Source organism: Camelina sativa, chromosome 19, assembly GCF_030686135.1.
Source record: "Camelina sativa cultivar CO46 ecotype springtype chromosome 19, ASM3068613v1".
Lineage (NCBI taxonomy): Eukaryota > Viridiplantae > Streptophyta > Magnoliopsida > Brassicales > Brassicaceae > Camelina > Camelina sativa.
Genome location: NC_141898.1, coordinates 7,029,712 through 7,049,498, shown reverse-complemented (window position 1 = coordinate 7,049,498; position 19,787 = coordinate 7,029,712). Strand labels below are relative to the sequence as shown.

The 19,787-nt window shown below is 36.1% G+C and overlaps 5 protein-coding genes across 24 annotated transcripts; 3 read left to right on the top strand and 2 right to left on the bottom strand.

Annotated features, from left to right (window-relative positions):
* Nucleotides 1–764: 764 nt before the first annotated feature.
* LOC104765352 (putative protein phosphatase 2C 39) lies at nt 765–4,711 on the bottom strand. The gene is made up of 6 exons (XM_010489045.3): nt 4,439–4,711; nt 3,992–4,246; nt 3,615–3,891; nt 3,368–3,522; nt 3,145–3,295; nt 765–1,069 (listed from the first exon to the last, which is right to left on the bottom strand). The coding sequence occupies exons 1-5, from the start codon at nt 4,481–4,483 to the stop codon at nt 3,158–3,160; spliced, it is 870 nt and encodes a 289-aa protein (XP_010487347.2). The 5' UTR covers nt 4,484–4,711; the 3' UTR covers nt 765–1,069; nt 3,145–3,157.
* Nucleotides 2,035–3,077, top strand: LOC104765351 (squamosa promoter-binding-like protein 5). Its single transcript, XM_010489044.3, has 2 exons — nt 2,035–2,503; nt 2,592–3,077. The coding sequence occupies exons 1-2, from the start codon at nt 2,178–2,180 to the stop codon at nt 2,809–2,811; spliced, it is 546 nt and encodes a 181-aa protein (XP_010487346.1). The 5' UTR covers nt 2,035–2,177; the 3' UTR covers nt 2,812–3,077.
* Nucleotides 4,712–7,550: 2,839 nt separating the features above from the next.
* LOC104765349 (uncharacterized) lies at nt 7,551–8,590 on the top strand. Its single transcript, XM_010489042.3, has one exon. The coding sequence runs from the start codon at nt 7,788–7,790 to the stop codon at nt 8,415–8,417; it is 630 nt and encodes a 209-aa protein (XP_010487344.2). The 5' UTR covers nt 7,551–7,787; the 3' UTR covers nt 8,418–8,590.
* Nucleotides 8,591–8,792: 202 nt separating this feature from the next.
* LOC104765348 (protein RICE SALT SENSITIVE 3-like) lies at nt 8,793–11,441 on the bottom strand. 2 transcript variants are annotated; one of them, XM_010489041.3, is made up of 7 exons: nt 10,997–11,441; nt 10,832–10,885; nt 10,183–10,317; nt 9,917–10,022; nt 9,785–9,826; nt 9,648–9,704; nt 8,793–9,570 (listed from the first exon to the last, which is right to left on the bottom strand). In XM_010489041.3, the coding sequence occupies exons 1-7, from the start codon at nt 11,155–11,157 to the stop codon at nt 9,049–9,051; spliced, it is 1,077 nt and encodes a 358-aa protein (XP_010487343.2). In that variant the 5' UTR covers nt 11,158–11,441; the 3' UTR covers nt 8,793–9,048. The 2 variants fall into 2 exon arrangements, with proteins under 2 accessions (XP_010487343.2, XP_087357542.1); XM_087501416.1 differs by having other exon boundaries at nt 10,172–10,317; nt 10,997–11,266.
* A 2,390-nt stretch (nt 11,442–13,831) lies between these two features.
* Nucleotides 13,832–19,713, top strand: LOC104767524 (uncharacterized). Of its 19 annotated transcripts, none has more exons than XR_015590841.1 (21): nt 13,832–14,011; nt 14,442–14,584; nt 14,711–14,767; nt 15,029–15,056; nt 15,141–15,263; nt 15,418–15,529; nt 15,633–15,670; nt 15,774–15,827; nt 16,298–16,366; nt 16,483–16,599; nt 16,737–16,805; nt 16,896–16,975; nt 17,089–17,217; nt 17,293–17,560; nt 17,822–17,914; nt 18,004–18,168; nt 18,337–18,473; nt 18,545–18,677; nt 18,808–18,932; nt 19,029–19,184; nt 19,301–19,713. XR_015590841.1 is itself a non-coding variant. In XM_087501403.1 (21 exons), exons 2-21 carry the CDS (start codon nt 14,490–14,492, stop codon nt 19,329–19,331), a joined length of 2,073 nt encoding a protein of 690 aa, XP_087357529.1. In that variant the 5' UTR covers nt 13,832–14,011; nt 14,442–14,489; the 3' UTR covers nt 19,332–19,713. The 19 variants fall into 19 exon arrangements, 14 of the variants coding, with proteins under 14 accessions (XP_087357529.1, XP_087357533.1, XP_087357527.1 ...); XM_087501403.1 differs by having other exon boundaries at nt 18,337–18,467; XM_087501407.1 differs by having other exon boundaries at nt 15,418–15,536; nt 18,337–18,467.
* The last annotated feature ends 74 nt before the right edge of the window (nt 19,714–19,787 follow it).

Below are 19,787 nucleotides of genomic sequence, written 5' to 3'. Positions count from 1 at the left end.
GAGGGACAAATTCTCTCGGCTCAAAATCGCGCTCTAGCAGATCAGAACAAATCGTGTACTACTATTTACTAAAACAAGTAGTTCAGTTTCTTTGTCTGAAAACAATCTAGGTACTGTGAATCGTTATATATACACACACAAAATATGAACTGTTAACTATATCATTTGGTTTTGTTTACAAACCCTATCATGATTCAATCTGAGTTCTCTTTTTTTTCAGTTATTTATAACTATAATATATCATATATATCTAGATTGTAGCATCTTTGACACAAATAAACAGAACTGATGCTCTTTGGTTCTGTAGGGGACAAGTGGAACCGAAAACGAGAGGAGGCATCTCTGATATTTGGTGTTAGTAGTGGCTTAAGGAAAGGTACATGCGTTTTGTTTCCTTACGTTAAGTGACAAATGCGAAAGCTACGAAAGTTGGCCAAGACTGGATAAATATATTCTCCACTTCCTCGATTATACAATAGCATCTTTTTTTTTTTTTAGGTTCGCGTTTTGATTCTGTTTCTTTATTAGGACCGTACCAAAACTTGAAATTGGCACCGAGCAGAAGGAGACGAGCAGAAACTTATCATATTCTAAGGTTTGTTCACTTTGTGTTCTTTACACGATTTGAAGAGAATCACTTCTTGCCCACCCAAAAAAATATTACAGAACGAAAGCAAAATCAAATCCTTAAACTATAGCATATTTTTTTACTTTTAGGTTGCTAGAAACAATTTAATTTCAAATGAAGGAACGTGGAAAGGAGATGTGAGAAGAGAGGGACGAGATTTATTCTGTTACTGTAAAAACAAACCCAAAAGCTCATGTCATAGACTCAAGACATGAGTACAGTTTGGCATGTGAAACCTTTTATGACCTGTCTCTTTCACTACCCACTAATTTTAACTATTCCTCTTTCTTACACTGCTGTAATGTATAATTAAAAAAGTTACAAAAAAGAAAGAAAAAAAAGTTTTCACTATTTGAGTTGAAAAGAAAAAGGGAAGAAACAGAAGTGGTGATGATTGCATCTTACAGAGGGAACGCCCATACTTGTTATTATTCTCTTCTCCTATCAAAACAAAAACAAAGCAAGGTTAAAAAGTGAAGGATATTGTTACTTTTATGCATGGTTGTTATTATGCGGAGAAGATCTCTTTCGAGCAGCTAAACTTTAAACCTTAAACATCAAAGCTCTCTATCAAGAATTGTTCCAAGTGTCATATTGCATTGACTCCTTATAGCTAAAGTGACCTCACTGTTTACTTTTTAATCTCTGATTTTCCACTCCAACAAAATAGAATCTTTGCAGGTGATACTAATAAACACCCAACACCCGAAAGAAAAAAAAAAAGTGTAAAAGCATCAATTAAAATGCATTCCTATGCTATGGTCCAGAACAGACGATATTCATGCTGCCAGCATCAAATACAGAGACAAGCCAGTTAAACCAGATTACAAACCAGCATGTAATAAATAGTTTAAACTGAACATAACCATTTTACCTCTAATCCTGAGCTAACCTTAAATATCTATAGTCCAGATGGGTCCAACAATAGATGACCACTAGGGTTGCAGGAAGAGGAATCCAATAGTCTACATCGACAAAGGATGTCACCATTTATTAGGATCTTTGTCCGTTTCTAGAGATGATATATTATAAAGTTAGATGAGAAGACCATGCGTAAATTATGATTTTCCAGCTCGTCTTCATTGTACTATATGTCTACAGTTGCACTGGTCAATAAGGATCATCTTAATTACCTAGAAGGACATCAATGTTCCAAACAAAAGGGTCCCCAGTTTCAATAAGAAATTCGAATTAAAAGTCAAATATTAAAGCGGAAGTACAATATACAGCTCCAATTTTGTACCAACTATTAAGTGCACCAGAAGAAACCAAAGCAGTTAGCAGAATTTTTTCACTTGTATAATTTCAAACTAAACCCCATTACTCTATTCTTCTTTTTTGGGGAGCAAACACATCACGTAATCATGTACTTATTCCACCAGAGAAGCATACAAGGACACAGTGGTCCATCTCCCGACTTTTCTCCCCTTTTTAAACACTTCAAAAAATTCATTATTCCAACCACAAGCCCATCCCTCAACATTACTAAGTCCTAACCAGACTTTCACTACCATTTCATAAGAATACAACTTTAAAGCTTTACCAGAAAATGGAGGGTCAGCGAACACAACGACGGGGTTACTTGAAAGACAAGGTTACAGTCTCCAACCTTGATGAAGAAGAAATGGAGAATGGTACGGATGGAGAAGAGGAAGATGGGGGAGTTGAAGACAAAAGGAAGCGTGTGATGGAGAGAGTTAGAGTACCTAGCACCGACCGTCTTCCATCTCGACTGTGCCAGGTCGATAGGTGCACTGCCAATTTGACTGAGGCCAAGCAGTATTACCGCAGACACAGAGTTTGTGAAGTTCATGCAAAGGCATCTGCTGCAACTGTTACAGGCGTCAGGCAACGCTTTTGTCAGCAATGCAGCAGGTACCATTCTTCCCTTCAATATTACTTTATAAAAATGATCAGGAAGAGGTTTGTTCTCAATTTTGATGGTTTTGGGGGTTTTGAGCAGGTTTCATGAGCTGCCAGAGTTTGATGAAGCTAAAAGAAGTTGCAGGAGGCGCTTAGCTGGACACAATGAGAGGAGGAGGAAGATTTCTGGTGACATATATGGAGAAGGGTCAGGCCGGAGAGGGTTTAGTAGCCAACTGGTCCAGACTCAAGAAAGAAACAGGATAGAGATGAAACTTCCTATGACCAACTCATCATTCAAGCGATCACAGATCAGATAAACGCTCCCTCTCTTCTGTCATCTACATATGCTCTATTCTGTTATCCAAATAATGACATCTAACCGTGTCAAGAAAAGCGAGTCAATGGTATCGAATCCTACACCAATATATAACTACATCCCTCTGGTTCCCGCTATGTTGTCCTGTAATGGATGTCTATCAGCAAATCTAAAAGACCTAGGCATACTCATGCGTCTAATAATGTTTAGTGATCGTGTTTCATGTATGTTTGAAGATACGATTATGATATGTTTTTTACTCTCAAACTCTTCACTTGATCATTTATATGAGTAAGGCTAATTGAAAAGGTCAAAATGAGAGAAAAAGACTAACCGAGAGCTAATGGTCACTGAAATTTCACGACAACGACCGAGATATCATCTGAGCTTTTCATTGCAACAGCCTCTTCTGCGAGGTGCTTAGCTGCAGACTTGGCATCTTTAATCCCCTTAATCGAGTCAACCGCTTCTTGGTTTGACATGACCTATTGAATTTTGAAATAATCAGCGACCATACAAGTAAGTTGTTGGAAAATAGATAATGGTAGATCAAAAACCTTCCACAGTCCATCACTTGCTAGGATAAGAAACTCGGCATCATCGTTAATGATCTCCACCGTAACATATGGTTCCGAACTCAAATGCATCTTTAAACTCTTGTCACCAAATGCCCTTGCCACAGCTAGCTGACCATCAACTCGAGGAACATCCCCTGAAATAGGTTCAATACAAATAAAAACTCAAGCATAAACAACAACAAAATCATAACATATTTGCATAAATGTAACTGAATTATTTAGATACCAGGAAAGTTAGAAACGAATCCGCCTCTGTTCTCAATTTCTTCCTTCTCCAAATTGGGCTCATGATCAACAGAGAGTGGCTTTGCAACACCATCTTTGCAAATAACAGCTCGAGAGTCTCCAACATTAGCAACCACCAGCTTCTGGCCGTTGATCAATATCGCAGTCACAGCAGTAGAACCACCTTTCCCCAGATCAGCTGCTTTGTCTAGAATCGTCGTATCCGTGATATAATAAGCTTTCTTTATCGCTACCTCAGGCTCTTTCCAGAAATTAGGCTTCCCAATCATAAAAAAAAAAAAAAACAAGAACAACATCAAAGTCCATAATACCTGACTTCCAAGAACAGTGTGTAGAGGGGAAAAAAACTCCCATTACCTCTTTCAAGATGTTCTCAAACAAATGGGAGCACAAGTAGTCAGGAATCTCGTGGCTAAGATGGCCATCGAAGATAGCAAACAAACCAAGCTCATTATCATCAACTTCCTTGAATTTGGCAACAACGTAATCCTCCATCTCGTGAAATGCTTTCCCTTTCACCAAATGAAAACCATGTGTGATCTGCTTTGACATCTTGCTCTTACCTTTCCCTGAATCTGCAGATGAAGCAGATGCACCTAACCCAACTTTCTCCTACACCAAAAGAAGGTACAATACAATCAAACAGCCAATTGTCACAACTGAGAGGTATCTTAGATTCCAACAAGTATATTATATATCTGAATCTAAAAGAACCAGTTCTACCAAATACCCGATCCGCATATTAAGTGGCCAAAAGCGATTGCTAAAGTAAAAATTGGGAGGAGATGAAATTAAAAACGATACCTTTACGGATTCTTTCATCTTGTGGAGAATATCTTTACCGGTCATGGTTCAAAGATAAAGAGACGATTTTATATAATATAAGAATCTGTATGTGTGATGTAATGAAGAACAGACGAAAATGCCTACGAATCGAGAGAGAGAGAGAGAAAGAGTGAGGGAGAAGAAGAGAATGACACGAGCACGATGTTGCATGTCAGCTTCCACCGCCGCTTCCTTTGCGGCGATGACTGACGTCTTCGCGCCACCTAATGACTCTTCCTTTTTTTTATTAACAAACGGACAAAAATGTTGATAAACGGGCCTATTGAAGCCCATAACGATGATGGGCCTACTTCCGAATGTTGATTAAAGGCAATTAAATTATTTGTTATATAAGCAAATTCCATTTAAATAAGATAACCAATTAACCACTGTCCACTAGTTTAGTAAATGAGACATTAAATATGATTAGCACTGAGATTAATGATAGCTGTTTCCCTTAAGGTACGGGTCCTAAAGTGTAAAGCGACACTTGAAAATAGCCAATGGGAGACAAAAGCCATTGTGCGAATTCTTTGTCTTTTTAAATTTGTTGATATTACTAGGTTAGACCCGCGCGATGCCGCGGGATACTTTTTTATACATTCGAATAAATTTAATTATATAATTGGTTTAACTCTAATGTATGCTATGGTTTTTAAAAGCTATAGTGTATTAACAAGCCTGCAACAAAAGAAAGAAACTTAATTAAAAGTTGTGTACAAAGCAAGAAGCTTCATGAATGTTTACCCAACAAATTCGATATCCTTTGGAATCATGAGTTAGAGGACACATATTCTCTTATCATTTAAGAGACTTCTCTTTAAATACAAAATAACAATGTAATTGTAAAAGTGAAATCAAATAATATCATGAGAAGAGCTTCTTCTCCAAGTTTTATTTTCATGTTTTTCTACAAGTTTTCACTCAAAACCCTACACAACAATCGATCAAGAGACAAAGGCTGAGAGTAGTAATTGAACAAAACAAAATTAATATACTTAGGGATTTTCACTTGGGGATCGTTTTTGTTACTTATAACAAAACTGACACGCTTCTTGTTGTGTTTGTGAACAAGTTTACCAATACAAAACATTGATCAATACACAAGTGAATATAAAATCCATGATTCAAATGGCAAAGCATCAAAAACATCAATACAACAAACGAAGTTTATTTTTACCCATGTTCCACTCTTATTTTTACCAAGATCATAGAAGGTGTTTATATTTCCTTTGTTGATACACTCCTAATTAAGCTTTCAATCGTACTGCATAAAGTAGCTACCTTCTAATTCAATATCTTCACATTACACCCTGTGAAGAAACATAAAAATAAAAACATTATATCAAAGACAAAAACATTATATCTAAGGCAAAAGTAATAGCATATAGCAAATCATCAAACAACAACTACAACAAAACCTTCATTGAGCTATTTATTGATGATGGTCTTAAAGAGTTTGGTCATTAGAAAGCTCACACAAAGACATGGTCTCATTAACGTTTCTAACTACAAATGACTACACTATTTAAAAATCAACAATCTTACATGATCAAAAGAGATTAAAATCAGAAAACCAACTTAACCCAGTTTGATGCATAGGCGATATCTTCATGAACGATGGCTTTTGTCTACTGATTTTGCTTACCATAGGAGATTCTCGAATCTCTTCTTCTACTTTCACGACGAGAAGTCAGAATCGCTAAACCTTTGTCTTGTTAGAGTCAAAAACTTTTTTGAAAAAAAACCACTTAAGCATACAGAGGGCAAGAGATAGAGCCATGGATAACACAATGGTTTGTTCTTCTTCTTCACCGTGCTTCCGTGGATACTTCTCCACTGTTGATCAACTCTTCGTCATCACCAATTGATCAACCTCTGTTTTAACGAATCACCAAATTTAGGGTTTCCGCTGCACCACTGGAACTTGATTTTTTCAGTTTCTTATCATCATCCTCTGTTCCTCTTCTTTTTTATTCATGGTTCTGATCCCACACGCGTTGTGTGCTACATAGAACAAAAACATATAGACAAATTTGATGTAAAACTGAAACCACACTATAAGACAAATTTGTGGCAAAATGTACTATCGCGAAGCTAAATTAACGATAAAAACTGGGATGAGTCCACAACAAACTAACGCAGCGAAGCAATAAAATCAGAGTCAGAAGCAAAGCAAATCCGAAAACATCATCGAACCCCAAAAAACCAATCTCACAAGGCGAAAACCCCCAAAATCGAACAATCAAAATGCTCAACACTATGAGGGTTGAAATCCTTAAGCCAATCTAATCGAACTTCAACCAAGTCAGCACCCATATCTATTGAATCCGCCATCACTAGAGCACAGATCAAGCTCGGATATTTCACAATTTTTTTTCAGTTCTATATATATAGTTTCAAACTCAGAGAAGAACAAAATCTCAACATCAAAAGTCATAATCCAAAAGATAATTGAACATCAAAAAGGGAAAAAAGGAAGAAGAAATCACAAACATACACGTTGGAGGGTTCCATGCTTCGCCGGGCCCGTTGATCGGAAAACAAAACGGGGACCGGCACACTCCTGTTTGCAGGAAAAAGAACTCGGCGGAGATTCTTGAATTTTCGTTTTCTCGATCCGTAGAAATAAATTATTGTGTCCCTCTTTGCAAAATTATAGATGATCTTAAACGTTATAATTTGATTGGTTAGCTATTTTTACTGATGTGTCAACTTGTACTTCATTATAAAACTGATGTATCAGTAGCTGGTGAAAAGCAAAGAAGTATTATTGTATTAATGTGTTTAATTTCTTCTTATCTTAAAAATACTTTTGAATATTTTGAATCTCTGCAATTCTAACATTTTTATTTTTTTTAGTTAGATCGCCAACAGAGAATCTTTCCATCTTTTTGTAATAATAAGCTCGTTTGATAAGGTTGTAGTATTTAAAAGCCATTGTTGCTTTTGCTTTAGTCCAAAGCGTATCTTTGGGAGACTTGTGTCCTCTGCGTAAAACATGTGAGCTACACAACATATAGCAGAGAAATTTATGAAATTAGAAATAGTTTGTACGACATGAATGAATAGTTTGACAATGCAACAAGATAAGCTCAAGATTTTTAATAAAAACGAGTGTTACTCCGTGATCGGGTCGACCATCGACACAATTTAGACAAGATCATTTACAAAACACAATCATTTCACTTTGCCACGTGTATTCAAACGATGAGCTGGCAAGTTTTGTTTGGCTCCCTCCTCAATACTTCCGTAAATATTTCGCCACGTGTCCTCCTCTCTATTTAAACCGAAGTATTCGACCACATAAATCAAACACATCAAACAAATGGTGAATCATCGGAAAACGACAGACACTGACGAGTCGCCGCCGGAATTTGAGTTTGGATCGTTGACTCCATCTTCTCCGCCGCAAGACTCGTTCAATGAGAATTCTCCCGCTGATCACCTCTTCTTCAACGGCCGTCTCTTGCCGCACGCTTTCCCTGCGGCGAGTAGTATTTATACAAAGCGGTCTATCTCATCCCGGAGCAATAGCACGAACAGCAGGAGTACTTTTGGTAGTAATAGCAGCTCAACTTCTCACTCTCTGCGAATGAGTAGTGGCAATGTCGGTAGCAACAACAACAATAGTCCCATTACTCATAACAAGCCGTTGGATATAAAACCTCCGAACAATAGATGTGGCAAAACCGTAAATTCGACGAGGAGGAAAGCTACGGAGATTGTGACAGCGTCCCTGTACAGGTCGTATTCATCGCAGCGGTGGCAATATATAACTCCGGTGCCGGTGAAAATGAGTGGAGGGATAAGGGTCGGTGGGCGGAAGAAGAAGGTGGTAAGGGTGAGAAAGAAGACGGAGGAGAGCAGGGGGAGTAGGGTGATGAAGCTGTGGAGAAGAATTTTAATGGCGGCGATTTTTGCTTGTAGAGAGTGTCATGCATTGGAAGGAGCTTGAGACTTTGTGAAATGATGAGTGGTGACGTGGTTGTATATGAAACAGAGAGGATTGTTCATTCAATAGTAAAAAACTATATTGGCTTGTGGGTTTTTGGGTGTTTGGCGTTTCTTTAACTAAAATATTTGTCTTTCAGAGTAATCAATTAATACATAAAAGTATCTTAAGTTCTTGACTAATGGCCTAATGCTATGAAGAAATTAACTATACTCTAGTAGAGTTTTAAATTTTTATTGAGTATCTTCAACTATATCTTATATATGACTTACGAGAACATAAAGATTTATGTATGTATATAGTAAATTAAAAAATACAGTTGCGATAATAGTATAAGGAGAATGTCATGTTATATATTTTCAACAACAAAAAACTTGATGATTTGAAATTGTTATAATTTATTTTTAAAACAAAACTTAATCATGCCGTAAAGAAAGGGTCTAGAAAAGTTTTTTAGGAAAGAAAAATGCTAAATGGTTGAAAGAAAAAAAAGAGATAGTAGAGCGATGAAAAAAAAGAGAAGAGAGAAGTAGGTTGACTATGTTTAACAGAAGTGATGAGAAACGATCCAAACAACAAACAAGAGACACAGAGACAGAAGCAAACTAAGTTCTTAGGTCAGACAGGAAGACCATCACTCCAAGAAACTCATGTTTCGGTGGTGACTATCAAGGCTCAAGAACTCGCTCGGATTCGCTTGACTCTCAGAATTGCTCTGTTCCTGGCTCTGTTTTTGGTGGCTCTGGTGGTCTGTTTTGTCACCTAACCCCTCCGAGTCAAACAAAAGCTTCGCGTTGACATTGTTAGTCAATGCATTGAAGAAAGATAGTCCCGTGGGCCATTTCACGTCGGGATCTTGTTCTTTGTTCGAGTGTGGCATTACTGGAAAAGGAATGTGAGGCTGGTAGTTAGGCAAAGAGGTTTGAGCCATCATTGGCCGTTGGCTTGTACCGCTCCAGTTGTAGTGAGGAAGAGAGGGTTGTAATGGTTGAGTCTGTGGAGGAAGTATAGCGTGGCTTGAGCCCATGAGCGATGTGTTTGAAGACGAAGTAGTTCGGTTTGAGGAGAAGAGCTGAGAGAGGTAAAAGCCGGATTGGTAGCCGAGTGATTCAAACGTGTGCCTCATCCGAAGAACAAAGTGCAGATCTTCAGGTATCTGAGTAATAACAACCCATTTAGAGAACATAACCGAAAGATCCCAAGTGTTAAAACTAATTTACTGTGAAAACTTACAATCTTGCAAGAACCAAGTTGTAAAAGGCCATGTCCAGCTTGAATGACAGCTATGGTCTGTAGATGCAAAGGTTACTTGAGAAACAAGAAAGTCAAGAACATTTTCATATATGGTTATATATTGTTCTTTATATTACCTGAATCCCAGATTCGAACTGATCATTCCACTCTGAAGGAATCTGCATTTTCAAGAGATAGATCTCAGTCTTGCAGAGGAAATATTTTTATAAAATAATTGTGTCATTTGATTCTGTAAACAAAAAACTTACAGCATCAAATGAGCTTTGCCAGTAACTAGAGGCATTAGATTCAGATTCAGTTTGTTCCTTGAAAACCCATTTATGGCATTTGTCAGAAGCAACCTTCCCCATTAACCTGTTGGCAAGAGCCAAGAAGTATATATGTTGCAAACCCCAGAAGATATATATATAGTTTCTATTTTCGGCTAATTTGCAGTGGTTAGGTCAGGAGTTATATATATTCATGCACATAGACACGATAATAAAAAGTAATTAAGGACCTACCAAGTACCCACCCTTCGCCATAATTATATAACTGAATTGACATCTTGCTGAAAGATTTACGAACAGGATCTTCCCCTTCCATGTCTCCATAGCAGCCTTCTGTTCCTCCTCTTCCTCTGCAGTATCCATCTTCCCACATCAACATCCTGTATATCAATATGTCAATAATACATAGTGTATTTAATTTGTAAATCTCTCTACTCATCACAAATCATTAATTATGATCAATAAATGGATACTATGGTTATCCCACCAGATCATCTAACGTTGATGACTTGATGTTTTTTCCACCAGATCATGATAATTATAACTTTTTTTTATTTGTTTATTAAACAGATCATAACTTATAATTGAAAGGTAGTTTAGATATAGTCTCATCTCATAGCTACGTGATCATGATCATGTCTAGGATGTTCATGCAAGTTCTGTAATTATTTTGGTTTTTTTTTCAAGCCTATAGAGTACTAATAAATAGTCTGTCTAACTAGTTTCTTTCCGAGAAAAGTTTCCGGTGACTACTATACGGTAAAGTGATAAACCATACGGGAAAATGTTGACTTTCTTTAACCATGTTTCATAAAGACTAAACTAAAGTAGGTTAAGTCTTGACTATATATATGGGTAACCTATAATTTTTTTTTGAAAAAAAGTGTAACTTACAAGCTTCCATTGTCGTCGCCAACTTTGCAGCCGTTGCCACCGCCTCGAACTCTCCTGAAGAACAAAAAAAGACATCGGTTTGAGAGAGAGAGAGAGAGAGAGAGAGAGAGAGAGAGAGACCGAGATGTTGTAGAGTAAAAAGAGAGAGGGGAGAGAGGTACGTACGGACGGGGACGGATCGACCAGAAGACAGAGTAAGTCCAGTCGGTGTTGAGACAAACGGTTCTTAGGGCCTCGTGGAGAGCCACCATCCCTAAAGCTTTTTTGCTCCTTTGTTGCTGCTGCTGATTGTTTTGATGATGATGATGATGTTCTGAGCCCACCATCTAAATAAATATGTCGATGTGTGTTATCTGTATGTATATAGATATTTCTCCTCTAGCTTTGGCCTTCTAGGTTTTCTTCACTTCCTTCCTTGCTCAAGCTTCTAAATTCTAATGGACTCTTTTATGTTCTAATTTTATTTTATTTTTCAATTTTTAAAATTTGGACTAAATTATCTGAATGCCAAACCAACATTTACTGTTTGTCGACTCACTCAATAATGTGTTATTTTAGTTCTGAATATTTTGTTGGTACGTAAAAACTTACAATCTTGTGGCAATAGGATACGAATTTCTTGGGGTTTGGTATAGTCAACAATATATAATACATGATTAAAATATTAGAGAACCAATTGAACACGAAGTTAAAGTTTTTTTTGCATGAAAAAAAGTTTTAATCTCTTAAGCCAAGAAAGTCAAAGATACGTAAAAATCTTCCTGAAAAAATCATAATAATTCGCTTTTTTTTATAAAATGAATCCAATCATCAACCGTAGATTTCTTTTTAATAGTTAATATTGCTTTTCTAGAAATAATCATATGGTTTTGGAGTGGATAAACTGTTGTTGTTATGATTAAAGATGCAATTACAGTGACCATAATTAATCAGTCGACATTTTTCCTCACTAAAAAGACATTATTTTATATATATGCAACCATAGTGATACGTTGGGAAAAAGCCTTTTATTTGGTTGTCGTCAAACACGGGGTTTGGACCAAGATTCATACTTTACTTACTTCTGTGTGACACGCACGCAGATTAAGGGTGGGGGAGAGGCACGACAAAGAGAATATATAGGAAGAAGAGACTTAGGTGTCACGTGCGCACGTGCCGTGTGTAAGACTCGAGTGGCTTTGTCATCAAACAAACAAATGACCCAGCAGTCTGGTATTGACCTCGAGCGCGTGTTAGACTACGCATAGACAAAATAAGGAAGGAAGAAGAAACGAAAGCGCATGAAGAATACAATCAAAGGGTGGCGCGTGAGGGAGTGAGTATACGAAAGGCAGTAACAGAGAGTTGGTCTGGTTGCATCAGTCTGAAACCCTGACGGAAGTCTTAGCTCCCCGCATTGACCGGTTCTGTTCTTTTCCTACAATTTCTCCTTTGTGGGACCCAATCCTTTTTCATATACTAGTTATATAGTACACTGTATATTTTGAATTTCTATACGCAAACTCTTGAATTTGTCAAAATAAAAGAAGAGGACATGGAGTAAGGTTATTGTATTGTTGTTGAAAAAAAAAACGATGATTAGTTTTCTTGTATCTTAAAAAGAATCGTATACTTATATATATAGTGAAGTTTTGTAAAACATTTCTAATAAGTTGTGGTTCAAGCTGAAAAAAAAAAAAGTTGGTTCAAGCTTTACCATTATAATACACGAAAAATTATAAATTTTTCCATATGGTAAGGTCTGTTCTATCCTATAGACCTTTACTACCGTTTCATGAGTTTTGTATATGTCCTTTTAAGTAGGATATTCGTATCCTTCGAGGAGTTTATTTTGTAGTATAATCTTATCCGGGATGGCCAAAAAAGGAGTTAAGGAGCAGTGATTCTTCTTTATAATGGTTCTGAACCATTGTCTAAAAAATTTCTAGCCGATGTGGGATATTGTACATAGTTCTTTTATTTCCATAAATTTTAAAAAAAAAATCTAAAAAATTCTGGAAATTCAAAAAATGTTAATGAATGACATGTCAAATCCTGATAGAATTTAAAATAATTCTTAATATACAAAATTCTGAAAATTTTAAAAAATGTTAATTAGTGACATATCTAATCACAATTGGAGGTTTTAAATCCTATTTAGACGCCTTTAGGAGCTTATAGCTTCTACTTTTTATTAGTATAGATATTTATAATATTTTAAAATTTTAAAAGGTTTCGAAATATAAAATTTGAACCTTTTAAAATGTTTTAATATTTATAATATTTTAAACTTTTAAAATTTAAAAATTATAATATTTATAATATTTTAAACTTTTAAAATTTTAAAATTATAATATATAAAAACTTTTTAAAAGCTAAGAACTTTTAAAAGTTTTAATATTTATAATATTTAAATTTTTAAAATTTTTAAATATTATAATATTTTTTTTTGAAACTTTTTAAAGTTTTAATTTGATCAAATAAAAAACTGGATCAAACCAAATAAACTTGGACGCATGATAAATCAAGTTTTCCTGCTCATTCGTTATTGAAAGCATATTAATCTTATTTAAACTGGTTCTGAACCATTGTCTAAAAATTTTCTAGCCAATGTGGGATATTATTATACATAGTTATTTTATTTCTATAAATTTAAAACTTTCTTTTTCAAAAAAAAATCTGTAATGACATGACAAATCCTGATAGGTTATTTAAAATAATTTTTAATATAGAAAATTCAGGAAAATTAAAAAAAAAAAATTAGTGAAGTGTCTAATCCCTATTGGTGGTTTAAAATTCTAAGTGGACAGCTTAAAAAGCTTATAGGTCCTATTTTTATTAGTATAGACTCTAGATTAACGAAAAATATGTTGTAATAATATATGTGATCGGCTAAGAAATTATTCTCAATTTTTATGAGGGCCGTTAAATCAGGTTTGGAGACTATTGGGCTTTTAACTTGGGCTGGGTAGTTCTTCTGAACCTGGCTCTGATATAAATATATATTTTTTTTTTGGTCAAAAAAAGTGAGTGAACAATCATCAACAAAACGAGGACACTTCTTCATATCTGCTGCCAAGAGTGTCTCCTCGATCTCTTGGTACTCGAGAGTGGGTTTCTCAGAAAATGCTATAGCAAACGAAAGGAAAGAGCAACAAAGAGATCCCATAGTAACCGTTCGTCTTGTTTGTCGATCACCTTGTAAGTTGCATCGATCCTCAACTTTTGAGAATTTGAATTTCGTTTATCTGATTGATCGAACGGGATAAGCTAGACCCCAGTGACGTCTTTTTCAATTTGTGGCTAGTTGCAATTTTGTATAGGTCAGCTGTCACTCACTTCCTCGAATCCACCAAACTGCCAGATTTTTTGCAATTTTACATTCTCTTTTGTCTTTTTTTTTTTTTTTTTTTTTTGTTTGCTTTGAGTAAAAGGGATTCTCGCATTTAATTCAAGTTTGCATTTTGCTTTTACTTTCGTGAAGTTCGTGTTATTGATTGAGTAAAAAAGGTTGCAGGGTTGATTCTTTTGTGGGGTGAGTTTAGCTCTAGGGAGGTGTTGGTAGTTACAAATGTTATAGTCTGCTCTCCGATTTTGTTGTTATTGGCTATTTATTTTTTTATCAATATAGTGTTTTCAATGGGAGAGTAGAGCGAGTGTTTTTTCCTTGTATGTGGAGATGGAAGATGTTGCGGGTTTACAAGAGGCAGCTGGAGCCAGATTTACTCAGATTGAGTTGATTGGAAGAGGATCTTTTGGTGATGTCTATAAAGCGTAAGTATCTATTGATCTCAGTTTGGAATAATGGAATTGAGCATTTTTATCTATTAGTTCATGTGATAAAGTCTTTATCTTTTTTTTTTTTTTTTTGTATGCTGAGCTGGTGCTGTTGCTTATCAGGTTTGATAAGGACCTCAATAAAGAAGTTGCCATTAAAGTAATCGACTTGGAAGAATCGTGAGTACATTTTCTATTTTAACTTCTTTCTTGTCATATATGCACTTCTTCTCTTAAGGTTTTGGATATAAGTTGACTAATTACATTTTATAACTCGATGAATGTTTTGTTCATGATTCTCAAAGGATAAAGGGCAGTAATCTTTCCTTAGCTTTTACTAGACTTATACATTCAGCTGTTAGTTATAGTGTGTTTGGTTAAGCATACCATAATCCTCCTCAGTAATTTTCTAACTAACCTTTTTTACTTGACATCTGACAGAGAAGATGAGATCGAAGATATTCAGAAGGTATCTTCTTGATTGACGTAATTTTCTATGCGTAATATTTGTGTGTAGGGATTGTAGTGCTCATTTTTGTTTGTTTGACCCCAGGAAATTTCAGTCTTGTCCCAATGTCGTTTCCCGTATATTACCGAATACTATGGTTCTTATCTTCATCACACCAAGTTGTGGATCATCATGGAATATATGGCTGGTGGCTCTGTTGCTGATCTTGTATGTCAACTCACTACTTTTGTAGTCAGAACTTAAAAGAATTTGGAAGTATAACTCTGTGTGTGGTGATGCACGCACGGTGGAGATATGCGTCCTGTACTTATATTCTCTCTGACACAACTTATAATTCTCAAAAGTGATATATCTTGCGCAGCTTCAATCTGGTAATCCGTTGGATGAAACATCAATCGCGTGTATCACACGCGATCTGCTTCATGCTGTTGAATATTTGCATAATGAGGGAAAGATCCACAGAGACATTAAAGGTTAAAGGTTTTGTGTGCGTTAATATAATTACTGTGGTTTATGTGATGAAGTGTGCTTTTTAACTGCTTGGTGCATAAAACATCTTTCTTCCCTTCTTTGCAGCTGCTAATATTTTGTTGACCGAGAATGGAGATGTTAAGGTTTTTTGTTACTTTTATTATAGCAGTCAAATCTTCAATATCTTCTGTTTCAAGAATTAGTTGTATGAGCTTCATCCTCAACATCCTTTTCACTCTGTATCAGGTGGCGGACTTTGGTGTGTCTGCTCAGCTAACGCGGACAATATCAAAAAGGAAGGTGCTTACTACTATGCCAATGATCACTGTTGATTTTGATTCTTGTTACTGATTCAACTTTCTGATGTGCAATGTATCTTTTATGTCCCCATAATATATGGGGAGGGCTGGTAATGAAGTTTCTGGTCTCCTTGTTTAGATTTTGCTGCTTGCGGTCTATTGACTTTTACTGAATTAAGTTTTCCACGGACTATGATTACTCTTGAATAGTCCAATGCACTAGGTCACTATTATTATACAGCCTATCTGCAGCTCCAGTTCCAATTTCTCATCTACAGCCTTACATAGTAGAATCATGTGCATGTTTCAGTTATGGAAATATTTATATGTTAGAAGAGATCTTCTGAAAGATGGCCTTAACAAAAAGCTTCTCTTATCAATTCGGATAACTCTATAGTTCTCTGCTGAGGGTTTAGAATTTTCGTTCATTCTCATCTCGGTTGTGTGCGCTGATATGTTAAACAATGACAGACTTTTGTAGGAACCCCATTTTGGATGGCACCAGAAGTGATTCAAAACTCAGAAGGGTATAATGAGAAGGTATCTCGTCTATATGCTGATCTTCACCTCTTCTAGCTTTACATGTCTTATGTTTCAGCAAATCTAATATTTTTTTGGCAATTGTGTTTCTGTTGCTGGGATTGTTGTCATTGTAGGCAGATATTTGGTCGCTCGGAATTACGGTTATTGAGATGGCAAAAGGAGAACCTCCCCTAGCTGACCTTCATCCTATGAGAGTGCTTTTTATCATTCCTCGGGAAAATCCACCTCAGGTTTCACATTTTTTCATTTTAATCATGATAAAGTGATGCAGCTGGTTTGTGTGCTTTACCGCAGTGAAATTGTGGCACTGCCATTTCTTGATTGTGAAGCCGCCTTTAATGTTTAACGTTCTTTCTTTTCTGTGCAGTTAGATGAGCATTTTTCCCGTCCGGTCAAGGAGTTTGTTTCATTATGCTTGAAGAAGGTCCCTGCTGAGGTATTTATAATGCAATCCTTGTAATCTTTGCTTTCTTTTACCAGAAGCAGTGGGATTTCAAGATCTCTTATTCAAGTCTTATACTTTCAGAGACCAAGTGCTAAAGAACTTATCAAACACAGATTTATTAAGAATGCTAGGAAAAGCCCGAAACTTCTTGAGAGGATAAGGTCAAAAGCAACATTTAGATGGTTTTGCCGTATGTTTATTTTGATATTTTATATGCCAAAAGAAAATCCAGAATAAGCACGATTGTTGTTCTGTCCTTTTTTCCTCTTTAAAGAGAGCGGCCAAAGTACCAAGTAAAAGAGGATGAAGAGACACCTAGGAATGGTCCCGAAACTCCAGTTCAATCATCTGGTACTGTTAGGGTGGCTAGAGATGAAAGAAGCCAAGGCACTCCTGGATCTAGGTTCGATGAATGTTCTGGGCTTGGGGTTTCTTCTGTTACTTGTTTGAAAAAATCTCTATTAACTCGTACCCACAGTTTTCAGGGGAATACTGTCAAAAATGCTGGATGGGACTTTAGCGTTGGGGGGTCACAGAGTATTGGAACAGTTCGTGCTTTAAAACCTCCTCAAGCGAGAGAGAGGCGCCAAGAAGTTTCTTCTAATCATATTTCGCAAAGAACAACAAGAGCTAGTGGAAATCAATGGTCATCTGCGACTGGTAGTAAAACTTCTGAAGCCTCTGATGGAGGTTTTGTCAGAAGACATCCTTTTCGGAATGACCATGAAGATGGCTTCAACGAAGAAGTAAGATCATTTGCCTCTTGTGTGCCAGATGCAGCTCGTCTTATTTGACACGATTTCTTCCTGTTACTGTTGCACTTGAAAATTATATTCTAAAGCATATCATGATATATATGTTTCATGTAACTTGGGTAATCATTTCTACTGCAGGGATCTAGTTTTTAAGTTTCACGTCTAGGATTACTATATTGTATGTCTATGTATTCTTCAGAATGAGGATACGGTAACATATATATGTTTTGTACCTTGTCCTTCTAATTCCAGGATGATTCATTGCTCAGTGGATCGGGAACTGTTGTCATAAGAACCCCAAGAAGTTCTCAATCATCTTCAATATTCCGTGAACAAAGCTCTGGGGTATGAAGTTCCTGGATCCTTTCTAACATCATCTACAGAAATTAAATAAGCTCTGAGGCTTATGAAAGATTCCATTTCTACTTTGTTAGTCTAGCGGCAGGTATACACCTTTTCATGATGCTTCAGCAAGTGGAACTGTTGTTGTTCGTGGACAGTACGATGACTCTGGATCACCTCGAACCCCAAAATCTAGACTAGGGATTCAAGAGAGAACTTCCAGTGCCTCAGAAGATAGCATCGCAAATCTCGCGGAGGTTTGTTTATCCCTTTTAATCTTCATATTATCTTGAAAGGTTGCCTCTCGGAATTGTACTAGCCATCACCTTTTTTTTTTTGCATATATCTTTACATTGCTTTAGATATCTTCTGTTCATTTGGATTTATCATCTGATTCTTACTCTTGAATTCAATACTTCTTTCAGGCAAAGGCAGCACTTGACGCAGGCTTCAGAAGGGGAAATGCTAGAGAAAGACTTGGAATAAGGAAGAACAATAATGATGGGACGGTTAACCGAAGAAGGGAACAAAGTGCTGATGATTCTGATTATTCAGGGTGAATGTAGATCCTAGCTTCTCATGCTCAGAGAATGTAGTATGCTCATTTCTAACACGAAGCTACAATTTATGCAGAAACTCTGGCGATGAGTCTAGTAAACAAAAAGCACGCCCAAGTTCAGAACAAGTGAGTGATGAAGAAGATGAGTCCAAATGGGATTCATTGCCTGCATCATTGTCAGTATTGCTCATACCGTCCCTAAAAGAGGTAATGCTACTATAAAACTACAATCTAATCTTTTTCACTTGCGTATAAAAATGAGTTGCGACTTGCGAGTAGGTTTAGTGTTTTATAAAATTAATAGCGAAATGATCATGTCTTCTGGTTCATGGTGTAGGCTCTTGGTGACGATCCAAAAGAATCTATTGGGCGTACAGTGTTGAGATCCTTTGTGACGATGGAACGTGAAAAACCTGGTTCTTGTGAAGTTTTTGTTGCCAAGCTGATTGAACTTTTAGGAAGGTACATGAAACTTTAAACAACACATAGAGAAAACACTTGTTTGGTCATCTGATTGTGAATATACTTAATGTGAGAAAAACCATAAATCCGTAACAGTTCAAAAGAAGCTTCGGTGAAAGATTTGCATGACATGGCGGTCCGTGTTTTTGCCAAAACCACACCCGACGATGTAGTGAACAAAAGAAAACAAGATAACAAGGAGTTTAGTTCCAACACAAATGTTAGCCCACTGGGCAGATTCTTACTCTCAAGGTTTGTTCGATATGGAACAATTTTTCTTGAACTTGGAACTTTGACTACTTCGCTGACTTCAATGAAGATTTTGATTTTAAAGCTTCGAAATGGGTTTCTTTGTTTTCTCTCTGCAGATGGCTAGGCCAATCATCACGTGATCTTTAAGCTCCCACCCTGAGACAACCTAGCTACAAATAGAATGCATTGGCATGTGTGTTTTTTTTGTTTTTTTTTTATTTTATTGATGCGTTAATTTTTGGTATTTATGTGCATAAAATATTTTTAAAATGTATTTCTGGATTTCTTTTTTCTTTCTCTCCTTTGGTTTTTATTTTTTATTTTTACAAATTTGTTTTTACTTTTTCAATTTGTCTTCCCCAAGTTTTCAAGAGGAAATTCTATTCATAGTTGTGTATTATTAAAGGGTTGGGCTTATTTGTTTGTTTGTATTATTAAAGGGTTTGGCTAATTTTGTTTATTTGTATTTTTACAAAAATGTAATTTGATAATCATTTCCTTAAATTACTTATGTTAATGTTTATGAATAGCTTTCTTGTTTAGTAATTTGATAATCATTGTCTTAATACATATATTTAGTTATCATATTATATATTGTTAATA

Coding starts and splice junctions, on each gene's coding strand:
- LOC104765351 (XM_010489044.3), top strand. CDS start 2,178: ATGGAGGGTCAGCGAACACAACGACGGGGTTACTTGAAAGACAAGGTT. Junction 2,504..2,591: donor TTTTGTCAGCAATGCAGCAG/GTACCATTCTTC, acceptor GGTTTTGAGCAG/GTTTCATGAGCTGCCAGAGT.
- LOC104765352 (XM_010489045.3), bottom strand. CDS start 4,483: ATGACCGGTAAAGATATTCTCCACAAGATGAAAGAATCCGTAAAG. Junction 4,247..4,438: donor AGATGAAAGAATCCGTAAAG/GTATCGTTTTTA, acceptor CTTTTGGTGTAG/GAGAAAGTTGGGTTAGGTGC. Junction 3,892..3,991: donor TTGAGAACATCTTGAAAGAG/GTAATGGGAGTT, acceptor ATGATTGGGAAG/CCTAATTTCTGGAAAGAGCC.
- LOC104765349 (XM_010489042.3), top strand. CDS start 7,788: ATGGTGAATCATCGGAAAACGACAGACACTGACGAGTCGCCGCCGGAA.
- LOC104765348 (XM_010489041.3), bottom strand. CDS start 11,157: ATGGTGGGCTCAGAACATCATCATCATCATCAAAACAATCAGCAGCAG. Junction 10,318..10,831: donor GGCGACGACAATGGAAGCTT/GTAAGTTACACT, acceptor ATTGATATACAG/GATGTTGATGTGGGAAGATG. Junction 9,827..9,916: donor GGCAAAGCTCATTTGATGCT/GTAAGTTTTTTG, acceptor TTGAAAATGCAG/ATTCCTTCAGAGTGGAATGA.
- LOC104767524 (XM_087501401.1), top strand. CDS start 14,490: ATGGAAGATGTTGCGGGTTTACAAGAGGCAGCTGGAGCCAGATTTACT. Junction 14,585..14,710: donor TTTGGTGATGTCTATAAAGC/GTAAGTATCTAT, acceptor GTTGCTTATCAG/GTTTGATAAGGACCTCAATA. Junction 14,768..15,028: donor GTAATCGACTTGGAAGAATC/GTGAGTACATTT, acceptor GACATCTGACAG/AGAAGATGAGATCGAAGATA.